Source organism: Monosiga brevicollis, genomic scaffold (genome assembly GCF_000002865.3).
Source record: "Monosiga brevicollis MX1 MONBRscaffold_17 genomic scaffold, whole genome shotgun sequence".
NCBI lineage: Eukaryota > Choanoflagellata > Craspedida > Salpingoecidae > Monosiga > Monosiga brevicollis.
The window spans coordinates 536,512-549,393 of NW_001865054.1; the positions used below are offsets into that span (position 1 = coordinate 536,512).

The 12,882-nt window shown below is 55.7% G+C and overlaps 3 protein-coding genes across 3 annotated transcripts; 2 read left to right on the plus strand and 1 right to left on the minus strand.

The window, feature by feature from the left end:
- Nucleotides 1–160: 160 nt before the first annotated feature.
- Nucleotides 161–6,080, minus strand: MONBRDRAFT_37869 (uncharacterized protein; the record flags this gene model as incomplete). Its single annotated transcript, XM_001747553.1, has 12 exons — nucleotides 161–1,108; nucleotides 1,233–1,281; nucleotides 1,362–1,470; nucleotides 1,575–1,680; nucleotides 1,916–2,064; nucleotides 2,159–2,334; nucleotides 2,890–3,123; nucleotides 3,246–3,367; nucleotides 3,466–3,555; nucleotides 3,654–3,852; nucleotides 4,016–4,537; nucleotides 6,033–6,080. The coding sequence occupies 12 exons, from the start codon at nucleotides 6,078–6,080 to the stop codon at nucleotides 324–326; spliced, it is 2,589 nt and encodes an 862-aa protein (XP_001747605.1). The 3' UTR covers nucleotides 161–323.
- Nucleotides 6,081–7,374: 1,294 nt separating this feature from the next.
- MONBRDRAFT_9825 (uncharacterized protein) lies at nucleotides 7,375–7,998 on the plus strand (the record flags this gene model as incomplete). Its single annotated transcript, XM_001747457.1, has 1 exon — nucleotides 7,375–7,998. One exon carries the CDS (start codon nucleotides 7,375–7,377, stop codon nucleotides 7,996–7,998), a length of 624 nt encoding a protein of 207 aa, XP_001747509.1.
- A 431-nt stretch (nucleotides 7,999–8,429) lies between these two features.
- On the plus strand, nucleotides 8,430–11,908 carry MONBRDRAFT_33244 (uncharacterized protein). Its single transcript, XM_001747458.1, has 13 exons — nucleotides 8,430–8,643; nucleotides 8,780–8,946; nucleotides 9,048–9,112; nucleotides 9,197–9,317; nucleotides 9,410–9,511; nucleotides 9,598–9,645; nucleotides 9,809–10,009; nucleotides 10,142–10,233; nucleotides 10,344–10,675; nucleotides 10,797–10,965; nucleotides 11,093–11,173; nucleotides 11,271–11,345; nucleotides 11,485–11,908. Exons 1-13 carry the CDS (start codon nucleotides 8,486–8,488, stop codon nucleotides 11,710–11,712), a joined length of 1,839 nt encoding a protein of 612 aa, XP_001747510.1. The 5' UTR covers nucleotides 8,430–8,485; the 3' UTR covers nucleotides 11,713–11,908.
- The last annotated feature ends 974 nt before the right edge of the window (nucleotides 11,909–12,882 follow it).

Genomic DNA, 12,882 nt, shown 5'->3' on the forward strand with positions numbered 1-12,882 from the left:
ACAACGTGAGTGAGCACCACTTCTCGAGGGTGGCTCTTGCTTAAAGTGTGAAAAGTGTGATGGACAGCTGTGCACATGCAGCAGCTGCAAGGGAAACGGGCATTGAGTCTCAATGTCACTTGGTAACACCAAAAGCCTCTCTACACAAACGTGGCTACGTCAAAGAACATAAATTCGATTATGGAATGGAAGAGCTATGAGAGCGATGCAATTTCGTTACATCCGGGCTTGCCCTATCAACACATGGTGGCCTGGCCAAGTTCATTTATGATAATATACAGACACAATAGGATAGCAGCACCTGGCCCGACTTGAATGACAAGCTACAGATCATCGAGATATGCGCTGTAGTTCTCGCACGTCGAAAAGTCACATTCACGATCCTCCACGCGCAGCACAGGAATCAGTGTCTGACCCAGACTTGCGCTGGATGTGGCACCTGAGCTTCGACCCTCCTCTTCTGTTCCACCACTGGCTGCCAACTCTGGGCTGACGGCCCCGGTCGCTAGCGCGGTCAGGGCCTGGTCGGCGCGGGTACGCCGGGACGGCTGCTTACCCCGGCGTACCAGCATGCGTGCTTGGGCGGGCAGGCGCGAGATGGTCACAGTTCCGGCCTCCTGCATCCAAGGCTCGCCATCCACGTGCATGGGCATGGGCTTCAAGAACTTCAGCTCGAGTGTTTGAAACTGCCGACCACAGATCACAGACACCAAGGCACGCATGAGGCCTGGGCCCGGCGAGGGATCTCCCGACACGGCCCCCGGCCGGCCGCTTAAACACGTCAACATGGCGGGAAGCAAGGGGTGACAAACCTGGCCCAGGCGCTTGGCGTTGCGCATGTGGGTTGAGATGTGCGTCATGTGCATGACTCCGTGCACGCCCACCACCTCCAAGTACCCGTCGCTGAAGGAGGGGGCGAAAAACTTGTCCGATTCGTCCCGACCCCAGGGGTCTGCTCCGCTGCCCCAGCTTGAAATGTTCAGAATGATGAGGCCTTGAAAGTCGGTCACCTTCAAGGGTTGACCATCTCCCAGCAGTATCGCATCCTGCAAAATGTTCTTGCATGGCTGTTTCACAAAGGCATCCATGCCGGATAGCATGTAGAGACCTAGGGATCAACAGCACACGAACGTGGCATGTTGGAGTGAGGTGTGTGTGACACAAGCGAATAAACACGACCCAGAAAGTGCAAACAACAGGGTGCAGACGCACAGTGTGTCACAAAAACATACCTTTATTTTTGGTGCGCGAGGTGAATCGCTGAGGATTTTCTTCGCGTTGCTGCACCATACACATCACCCCGGTCAGGCAGTTGGACAAAACATCCCGCGTCACAATCGGATAGTGGGCAAGAAACTCACTCGGTGGAAATCCAGAGCAATGGAGGCATCGAGGCCAAAGCCAATGTAGTTGGACATGGTCAAAGTGCGATGCTCTCCGCTGCTCTCAGGTGCGACATCGACGCGCCACCTAGCAAAAGCCACCACGCAGAGTTATTCCAGCAAATAGAATGGCGACTTGGCTGCAAGCATCATTCGTCCCTATGGCACCTCATCTTCCTAGACCCAACATACCGATCCAATGACACTTCGAAAGCATCCAAAGTCTGCATGAGCAGAGGCCGCACGTTGCCACCTGTGTAACCCGGACCCCACTCGAGCACCCGCGACAAGTCATTTCCTGCAACGGCATGACGTGCAATAACGGGCCGATTCACACAGTATGAGCCTTAGCAAGCAAAGCACCGAGCGCTCCCGTTAGGTACAGGGCCGGAGCCTCTATCAGCTTCTCACGCTTGCATGACGCGACCACCGCAGCCAGCGACCACAAATAGATATGGGCGCAGGACAAGAAATAGTCACGAACACGAACACGGGCACAAACATGGATTCAGGCAGAGGCCTCTCAAACTCACCCGTGCCGATGGGCAGGATGGCCACGGCAGGAACTGGGCAGCGCAGGAACGATTGCAGCGTGTCCAGCGCTGAGAGGATCCAGCCCACCGTGCCATCACCACCGCATGCCAAGATGCGAAACTTGCTCACAGTGCGCATGGCCAGCAGTCTTCAGGATTCAGCACAACACGACGAAAAAGCTTGTGAGCATCGTTGGACGACACGAGACAACTGGCCCGACGGCTGCCTGGATCGTCACTTACCCGGGCTCCGGACCCGCCACACTTAGATCAAAGAGTTGATGCGGGTTGACGTAGCGTCCGATGCGAGTGTACAAGTCGAGGCCCTGGCCACCCCCCGACTTAGGGTTGATAAATACAAGCAAAGGCTCAGCATCTTCTGGAATTGCTGCGGCATCAATCGTTGGGAGCCATACCAACTAGACATGCAATGAGAATGGAAAGCAATTTTTCACCGCCGACAACGGGTACACCAGTGGTGGATTGAGCACCTTGCGTCCCGGCTTCGGGGCGAAATGATATGATAAACAAGAAAAAGAGAGCGACAAAGACAGTGCAGCAAACTATAAACACACAAAACCAAGAAGGGCAGTTTTGCTTTCGGTTTCAGCGCCTACCTTTGGGTCACAAATGTTGACGCGCTGGAGCGCATCAAGCAAAGGCTCTTCAACTTTGAGCGCGTCGAGATGTGACTCAAAAGTGATGACAGCCATGCCTATCCGATTTTCAAACAAGCGCGGATCAGTTTATGTGGCGCAGGAACTCTAAGAACGTTTATGCAAAGACGAGGATATTCCAAGACCGCACCTGCCGTCGCTATGGCCAGATCAACACTACAGCCTCGCGCACCGTTGGGCTATCACAGACATCCAATCACGATTGGCGCATCATGGTCAGCGGTCCAGGCGTCAAGGGGGCGTGTGCACGAGCTCGCGATCTCCATACAGGTTTGTTTCCGTGCGAGGCCCACATACCAACACCGCAGTCATGGTCTTGTTTAGGAGAGTTGTCAGCTCCTCGGTCGTAGCGTAGGCATTAAGGCCAGAGAGAAAGAGCTTTTGAGGATGACCAGCCACATCACTGCGTCGGCAGACGTCAAATCGCACAAAGGATCGGTTTAAATGCCCTTCATATGCCAACAAGGCTAGCTCAAACACATCCTGGTCCGGCTCTAACGCTTCATTGAGCACGTGCTCGCGAATGGACACCTGCAGAGTGATGTATGGTGAAAAAAAAAAAGAAATCACTATTCAGCTTCTTCGATCAACACTCAAGGTGCCCCCAGTTTGAAAAAGAGAGTCTGCTTGACACAGCTCTGTGGGCTACGTACTCGCTGAAGTACGAGATCGTTCAAGCTCTCCTGAATGCGAAACTTGTTGAGGGCACGTTTGAGCACCTCGGCAACGGTGCAGCCCTTGCTGATACTGATGGCCTTGGTCCCACCGTGAATATCTTCAATTCGCACGGCAGTGGCAAAAGAGTCAAAGGGTGAGTTTGTGTTCCGCAGGCTGCAGAGTTCAGGTCGCAGAGGAACAACCTGGTCCACTTACCGGCTGTGCGATTCATCAGGTTGATGATGGTTTGGCCGTGCTGGCGATCCTGGTCAACTTGGCGCGAGCGACAGTAGAGTCGGGCATAGTCTGTGACCCCACGCATGTCAAGGTCCGTGGAGATGAGTTGCATCACGACGACGGCTCAGAGGTTGCGATACAATCTGCCTGGCTGTCGTTACTCGTACCTTTGCGATTGCCTTCAAGCTTCTTGGCTAGGTCGACGATGAGCAAATTGGGTGGAATGCGCTCGGTCGTGGAGACCTTGGCTTGCAGACTGTTGAGGGAGGCGCGCAAGCTGTCACGGCGTCCTTGATTAATCTGCAAGGTGACAACCTCGAAATAGTATTCGGACGGCGCATCTGGCAACCGCATCTCTTTAACGGCCTGGGCAAGATGGGACGGCATTCCAGCCAAGTGATGAGACGCGATGCATATCGTGCAACACAAAGCAGTATGCGTGAAGAAAGGGGCTCCAGGTATTGGAAAAAGTAGGTGGCTACAGCAAAGGTTTGGCCGGAGCGGGGTAGTTGGTAGCACAAGCACGCACCAAGTCCATGAGCGCGCTGACCGAGTCAGTGGACTGCAGAAGAATGGGAAAGCTTGCGTGGTTGGCAAATTGATGACAGGCTCGATCACCCTCAAAAACAATCAACTCGACTGAGAAATCACCCTCTGCAAGCACGTCGTCGGTGTCATCTTCCTTGCCATGCAAGGCTGCCATGACATGCGCAGGCGGAGCTAAGGCAGCGCTAAGGGGCGAGTCCTGCCCGTGGGCCGTGGCTGCTGCCTGCGATTCGTCTTCGTTATCCTCAGTCACCTTGGTCAGGTGCACGGAGCTGCTTTGCTGGATCGATGGCGTGCGGCTCGTGATCCGCACTGATCCGCGGGGCGCGAGTGTGCGGACTCCCGTCCTGCAGGCGGCAATTGTGAAACCGAGCACTTGACGTCGAGGTGAGTGAGGCGTGTTTGAATCTACATACGATGTGTTGTGCCATGTGAAACGATCGGGCTCGTCCTCGTCGCTGAGCTCATCCAGCAACTCCATGTTCATAATGGCGCCATGAGGACCCTGTGGCACCAAAATGGGAGTCAAGCCGTGGGAATGATTAAAATCTGTCCATCCCGGGCGATGGTTCGGTCAAGGTTGGGATGGGTGGGCTCACGTTGTACGAAATGGCCGCGGAAGGTAGACGCATGCGGCGGAGAGGGCCACCGGCACAAGGGTGAGCCAAGCATTGTTGAAGACAGCCAGCATGAACCTGTTTGGTGGTGCGACCAAGAGACGGTCGTGAACGGGCAAGACATTCGCAATTGTCCAAGATAATGTTTGACATGAGTATGGCAAGGCACGAACAGGTTTGAGGCAGAATCCGCAACGGAAGTGGATGAGAGCCGATGCAGCGGGGATGGCCTTGGAGCACTCGCTACAATTTTGCTTTGAGGGAAGATTGCCTTCGATCCAGCTATACAAACCAAGCCAGGGTCGGAGGAAGCACGGTGAGGTTGACTCTACGGCAAGCATACTCTTTTCCCAGACATTGGGCCAGAGGTGTGTGAGTGCGTGTGTGTGTGTGTGTGTGTGTGTGTGTGTGTGTGTGTGTGTGTGTGTGTGTGTGTGTGTGTGTGTGTGTGCTGGAGGCAGGGAGGGGCCGGACACCTGAACATACACGTGCTGCCCTTTGTGGGTCCGCCAGCTGGCATTGTTTGAGGGGAGGCAATTGTCCACCGTGGTAGCGCGGCAAAACAGATGCGACCAGACACCACAGGCTAAGGCAATGAAGTGCGGGTGATGAACAAGAAGAGCCATGAGCTGGAGGAGAGCAGTGGTGAGCTGGTGGTGGTAGAACGTTTAGCAGCGGTGCGTGGGATACGGACAGCCGCAAACGAGAGCAGGGCCATCCAGGAGACGACGGCAGGTGGTACAATAACAACGCTTGCGAGGTTTTTGCACGACCCAGTGGTGTTTGCTGGGCGCCTACAAGGAAGTTGGTAACGTCACGGTGCGTGTCAGCAGTTGTGGTGGGGGCACTGGATTGATGTTGCCATGTTCAGGTGTGCGAAAAACGTTCAAGGAGCAGATGGCATACAATCAGGGTATCAAGTTGCTGGATGGGGCAGCGCGGGGCGGCGATCTTGTGACTGCATTTCTCGTGACACAGGTAGCGACAGTCTGTGGGGACAGTGGTTGCATCGAGATCACCACCGAGGTACAATCCGGAATTGATGGTCCAAAGGTCAGCAGTCGTAATGTAGGCATCGAATCAATGCGGCGGGTGCGGAAATGGCAAGGAGCCCGGGGGAAAACGTTGATCCAATGCGAGGGGCAGAACAAACATTTGCACTGCATGGCCATTGATCCAAAGCCCCAGATGGTGTCGCCGCAGAGGTTGCATGTGAGGGGTTTCTTGTGTTGCTTTCGGACGAGGATGTGGCCTTGCACCTTTGGGGGAGGACATGGCATGGGACCGGTGACAAAACGCGCATCCGAGTGAGGCGGAGCGGGAGATGCATCAAGAGCTCCCACGGCAAGGGCACGCACCCCAACCAGGCAGAAAAGCACATACCTCGAGCGATGCGGAGCGAGACTGCGTGGTCCGTCGCCGCCGCAGCATGGTGTGCGGTCCGGGTTCAACAGAAAAGACCTTTTGAGCCAGAAAAGGGGGCGGTTGAGCTGCCGATGCCCTTTGGGGGATCGATCAATGGACCGCAATCAATCACTTGGTGCCTGCTCTGCTACGCCATGTAAAAGTGATCTCCGCTCTGAACCAGTCCCAGCCAAGCAAGTGTCCTTGACGCCTGCACTGCCCCCACGTTCTCTCACCCGCGCTGACGCTGCTCAAGAAGGGAAGAGGAACAGAGGGAGGGGAGAGAGTTTGAGAGAGTTTGAGAGAGTTTGAGAGGGTTTGAGAGGGTTTGAGAGAGAGTTTGAGAGAGTTTGAGAGAGTTTGAGAGAGTTTGAGAGAGTTTGAGAGAGTTTGAGAGAGTTTGAGAGAGTTTGAGAGTTTGAGAGGGTTTGAGAGAGAGAGTTGCGAGACCCACATCGACTCGGGTGGGTTGAGAAGCGGACAAACAGTCCTCGAGCGGCACAAACATGTCAGAAAACCAACACATGACACAATGTCACGAGGATAGGGTATGGTCACTCGTTTCGAGGGTTGAAAGTCGGTCGGACGGTCGGACGGTTGGTCGGTCGCAGCGTGATCGGTTTGTGTGGGTCGGGGGTCAGTGGAACTGGCGCAAGTCTTCAAGGTGGGTGGCGATTTCAATGGCAAGCTCGTCAGAACAGTACTTGGGATGAGTCATGGTGTAGCGCAAGGGCGTGACAGCGAGGATGGGGGTGCTGTGTTTCAACGATTGCCTTGATATGTTGGTATACTGGTGGTGTGCAGGCCTTCAAGGTGATGGGTATGTCAGTTGGCAAGCTCATCAATTGCATGACACATGCTACGTTGACTTTTACACATCACACTTGGTCCTCTGCTCTCAGCCCTGGTGTTTCTCTGATGTGCTCACACGGAGACAGAGAGAAAAAGACAGAGACAGAGAGACAGAGAGGCAGAGAGACAGAAGCAGAGGGAGAGCAGAAAGCTTCTCGTAGAACGGCGTCAAGCACCCGTGCAAACGTGAGGATGGCGGGTGTGGTGAGGTCAAGCCTCACCATGTGGCGTGCGGGTTAAGAGCCATGGCTCGATCACGGGCAAAGAGGATCGGTCATAGGTACCCGCCCAGCGCATCGCGCCGTGCCACCACACCACCAGCTTTTCATCAATCTGAGCCTGGCCCAATCAAGGCTTTGAGGCTCAGACATCACTGGTCACGTTGCAAGCAGGCAGCTTCCTTCCGAAAGAGACGGCCATCTCTGGTTTCTCCCACGGACGACCACCCCATGAGCATAAGGAATGGATTATGCTCTGCCGCCAGCCATCCTTGCTGGGCACTTTGACAGGCCCAACTGAGCCACAGCGCGTACGTACGCGCGTCGTCGCCGAATGCGCAAGGAGGCGCAGCGGGTCGACCTTAGGCGCGAAAGCTGACCGCCAGGCCGAGTGTCATGACCACAAGGGCAGCCATGAACATGGCCGAGTTGACGGCCCACCAGTCGTCAATGCCGCGAACAAACCAGAGCGCGGCCAGCGTTACAACCCAGCCCAGTGCGGACGAGCGGCCAAAGTTTGCATAAAACTGGCGTCGCTTGCGGTCCACCAAGGCGCGGTAGGCGGCGGGCACGGGGCGTCGCCCTCGGCCATCCGGATTCCATTTGCCCGTGGTAATACACCCTCACTGACTCTCCACGCCCATCCGGTAGAGCATGATGCCAGCACTGGCCAGCGAGTACAGCAAACCAGGACCTGCCAGGTCCAAGAGGAGGCACAGCAGCGCCACGCCGCCAAGCACGCCGCCTACAACTTTGCGCACGGAGGCCTCCTTGCTCGATATCTATTCGCCACGACCACGCCCCGCCCAAACGGGCCAGCATATCAAGAAAGCATGAGCGTATGCATGGTCGGAAAGGCACAAACGCAGATCTGACACCAAATCATTCAATCCGCCCATCGGTCCAGCGGTCCAGCGCACCATTTCAAAGGCGGAGAAGGCCGCAGCCTCGCGATCCGCTGCTTCGACTGTCATGTCGCCGGTTCAAGCAAAAAGCACGAAATGATGGCTGTAACGGCGTCAAAAAATCATCTGACATTCAGGTAATCCCAAGCAGCCGCCAAGCCCTTCCCAAGCAGCACCGCGATGTGTTGTGTCTGTGCTGTTGGAAAAATCAGGTGACAAGCCCACACACACACACACACACACACACACACACACATAACCTCTTTCGCGCACACAAAACGAGAGAGAAGTGTGTGTTCTAGAGAGAGAGAGTGTGTGTGTGTGTGCGAGAGAGAGAGAGAGAGCGACCCACACAGACACCATGTGCCCGTCTCTCTCTTTTTCTCAACGCTGCGCGGGGCAGGATTCTTGCTGCTGAGGCTCTTTTTTGTGTCAATTTGACCTGTTCTTGAGCGAGATGGCTGCGTTTGTGCAAGCTCAGGCGGAAAGTGCGGTCGCACAGGCCAATAGCTGGCTCGCCGCCGCTGGGGTGGATGCCAGTATCCCAGCGCCACCCGAGCAATTTGGCCTCTACGCCGGGGCTGTTGTGGCCGGCTACGGCCTATACCGCGCTGGGTAAGGCAGATCTTGCATATTGAGGAGAGAGGGGGGGAAGGTCCCTCGCACATTCTCATCAACCCGTCGTCTGCAAGCTGATCCCTCTACGTCCTGCAATCGCTCAATTTGTCTGGATCACATTCGCCTGGTGCAGAAATGCCCTCTTTTCAGGCCGTGACGAGCTGCTGATCCCGCTGCCCGTGGAGGCCAGCGAGGACTGGAAACCCACTCAGTTCCTCAAGGATGCGGCTCCTCAGGATCCCCTCAACGCCAATGTCATTCGTACTTACGACAAGTTCACTCACGCCGTCCTCGGTTCTGGTGTGTGCAGCCGTGTTGGATTGATACGCACTCTGTCCGCACCTTACGCACGTTACGGCACTCACTCGCACGTTTGCTCGGCTTTCAACGAGCGCGCGCAGGTGCCGTCCCTGTATGCAGCCCCGCTGATGTTCGCGAGGCCGTTGCCAAGGCGCGTGTTGCTCAGGTTTGTATCTTGCTGAGGTCTGAGGCATTTCGGACGGGGCCTGCCCTTTCGACGCATGTCTTGACAATCGCCTTTCTTTCCCAGCGCCAATGGGCCCAGACAAACTTCGAGGAGCGCCGCGAGGTGCTGCGCTACATGCAAGATTACATCACTGCCCACCAGCGCGAGATTTGCGTCATTGCCTCCCGTGACACAGGCAAAACTCGTATGTCACACACCCGTGCTCAATGCTGGCTTTCGCTGAATTGACACACTGGCTCAAGGGCATCTCACATGCTTGGGGGGGTTCAAACGCAGTCGTCGATGGCGCCTTTGGTGAGGTCTTGGTGACTTGCGAGAAGATCAGCTGGACACTTCAGCACGGCGAGCAGGCTCTGCGTACCGAGTATCGTAAAACCGGTATGATTTGACTGTACTGAAAAGCACCATTTGATTCCACCATGCCCACCTGACTCCGATTCTTGAATGTGCAACCATCCTCTCAGGCATGATCATGTCACACAAGACGGCTCGCGTCGAGTACATCCCCCTGGGTAAGCTTGCCATCCCAAGTGGTCGCCGTGGTCGCGGCAGGCAGCAGGTCGCATCAGCTTTGCCCGTTTTTATGGTTCAGGCACGAGGCCAGTCGGCCATGACTCATACGATCTGGTTGGGTTGGCTCCATTTGCTCTCGTTCCCCCATGTCACTGCGGTCAGGTGTGATGGGTGCCATCATCCCCTGGAACTACCCCTTTCACAATCTGTTTGGCCAGATCATCTCCGCCATCTTTGCGGGCAATGCCATCGTGGTCAAGGCGTCCGAGTATGCCACCTGGTCTTCGCTGGCCTACCTTCGCATCGTTCACACCATCCTGGACCACTTTGGCATCGATCGCAACCTGGTCCAAATCGTCACTGGTTAGCCATCTTATGTCAACCAAACACTCCGTGGTCTTGTTCGCCTGAATTTTGCGAGCACACGTGCTGGCGTGCCTCTCGGTGCCCACCGGCTGGACTAGAATGGCTGACGTTGATCTTTGGTGCTTGTAGGTTTTGGGCCCACGGGTGCCGCCCTGGTGGAATCGGGCGTGGACAAGCTTGTTTTCATTGGATCGCCCGGCGTGGGCAAGCTGGTCATGAAGGTGAGTTTGCAAACTACCAGTTTGCAAATCGAAGGGACATGCCTGCACCGTCCTTGGCTCCGTGTGGCCCTTCATGGCTTCTGGTGCTCCTTCGGGGACGGACATGTTAGGCCGCTTCCAACAACTTGACACCCGTGGTGCTGGAGCTCGGTGGCAAAGATGCCGCCATCATCTGCGAGGACTGCGACTTTGATCAAGCCGTCAACTTGGCTCTGCGTGGTACCTTTCAAAACTGTGGCCAGAACTGCATTGGTCTGGAGCGACTCATCGTCCACGAGGGCGTGTATGACAAGATGGTGGCGACATTGGCACCCAAGGTTCAAGCGTTGGTGCAGGGCTGCCCAGCCGACGGCGACGTTGATTGCGGTGCCATGACCATGGGTGTCGCCTCGGCCCAGAAGATTGAGGAGCTGGTGCAGCGTGCTGTTGCTCAGGGTGCTCGGTGCGTCACCGTCTTGGTTGTACCCCCAAACACATTGCAAACCCCGCTGCCGATGGCACACGGGGCAGGCATGAGGGACTGACATGTGCCTGGCCGACCATGCTTCATGAATTCTTGCTAGCTGTTTGGCGGGAGGTATGATGCACCAAGGACAACAAGGTGTGGCGGGTTACATGACCCCAACCCTCTTGGTGGACGTGACCCCGGACATGGACATCGCTCAGCACGAGGTCTTCGGCCCCGTCATGACCGTCATGAAGGCGCGCGACGATGCCGATGCTGTTCGCATTGTACGTCACCCGCCGTGTCTCGGCTCCCACCTTTCTCGATTCGCCAACTTGGGCTCAGCATCTCATTTTGATCTGTTTGCTCTCCTCTGTGCTCCAAATATTCCGTCTTCTTATGCGCGTTGCACAGGCCAACTCGGTCGAGTATGGTCTTGGCTCGTCTGTTTTCTCCCGCAACTATGCACGTGCAGAGCGCATTGCTAATCAGCTGGTGAGAGCGGCCGTACACGTTGTGAGCCGTTCAGTGCTACGGTCGCAAACGTTAGACTCACGCCCCTGGCTACCTTCTTCCTCCCTGTTTGCTTCAGACGACTGGCATGTGCAACATCAATGACTTTGGCGTCAACTACCTGTGCCAAGCACTGCCCTTTGGCGGCGTCAACGTATGTGGTGCACTACCTTGCACCCCTTATCGCATCCCCCAGTCCTTTTGATTGGTTGTCGACTGACCACTGATGTCCCTCCCCAAACACACACCGATTTGTGCCGGCGTCGGATGGTTTGATGGGCGTCATGTCACAGATCTCCGGCTTTGACCGCTTTGCGGGCGTGGAGGGTCTGCGCGGTTGCTGCCTGATGCGCTCCATCACCTCGGACCGCTTCCCCGGCGTTCGCACCAACATCCCGCCGCCGCTGCAGTATCCGGTCAAGGCAGCTGGGTTTGCCTTTTGCGAGTCTCTGGTCAACCTCTTTTATGCCGACTCGCTCTGGACCAAGGTCAAGGCGGCCTTCAACCTTGCCACCCTCTAGTTTGCCTGCGCACTGGAAGTGGTCTCTCCCGCATGGTGTACATGCGTTTAGAGCGCGTGTGCGTTCGCTGTCATGATTTCCTTGAACGATCCCAGCACCTACTGATCCCCAAACTCGCTCGACTGCGAGCTCTCGACATTTTGCCCTTGTGGCACGGCGTTTCTTCTCCGCCATTCCGAATTGATTTCCGAGCCTCACTCGTCCATTTTGTCTCTGTCGCCCACCTCCACATGTGAGTTGTGAGTTGACTCGTCGACGTCGCCTCCTCACGTGTGCACCACACACACACACACACACACACACACACACACACAAAGAAAACAGTCAGACGCGTTGATTCTCTTACTTCTTCTGACATCCAAAGTGCCACTCTCCACCCCCACCCTCAACGGTGTGCTCCATGTGCAGACAGCCACATGTGTTCAACGTCACACTTTAGGGGAGTCAAAGTGTAACTGTTCCACGGTGCACATGTCGAAAGTGTTGCTTCACCAGACAACCACGAGCCAACGAGATGTTGAAATCTCAGAAAAAAAAAAAAAGATGAAAAAGGAAAAAGGAAAACACAAACAAATGGGAGCAGGGACCATTCGGCAGCCGGTTGCTCGGCGGACCGAGAAATCCTCCAGTGGGTGGAGCGCCAGCAGCGCTGTAAACATCATCATCATCGCCCTGCCATCACCACCAGCATGTAGCATGTACCGAATCATGCTCATCAAACCCCCCCATGACTACACCAACCTCCTTCCTTTTCAAGAAAACACACCGAAAAGTTCATTGTTGAGTTGTTCGCAAACACACTTACAACACACTTTTCCCACCTTGGTCGCGCCTCCTCCCCACACACTCTCTCTGTCTCTCTCTCTCTCTACTCGTTCTATCCTTCCTTAGCTGTTTGCTCTGCCGACTTGGTGTCGGGGTTGATCCTTCGGCTGGGCTTGTGTTGCTGGTGTGGGGTGGCGAGCCACGAGCGAGTGCATTCGGCCCAACGCTTTGCTAGGCTGTTTGAAGACGACGCGACGACGACGTCGGGTGGCTGAGACTGGGCCACATACGTGCACACGCACACGCATACACGTACCCACCCACCCCGTGCGTATACGCCGCGTCGTGGTGGGACAGACCATCACCACCATAGTAAAACACAAACAAAAAGGACAGCACAAGCGC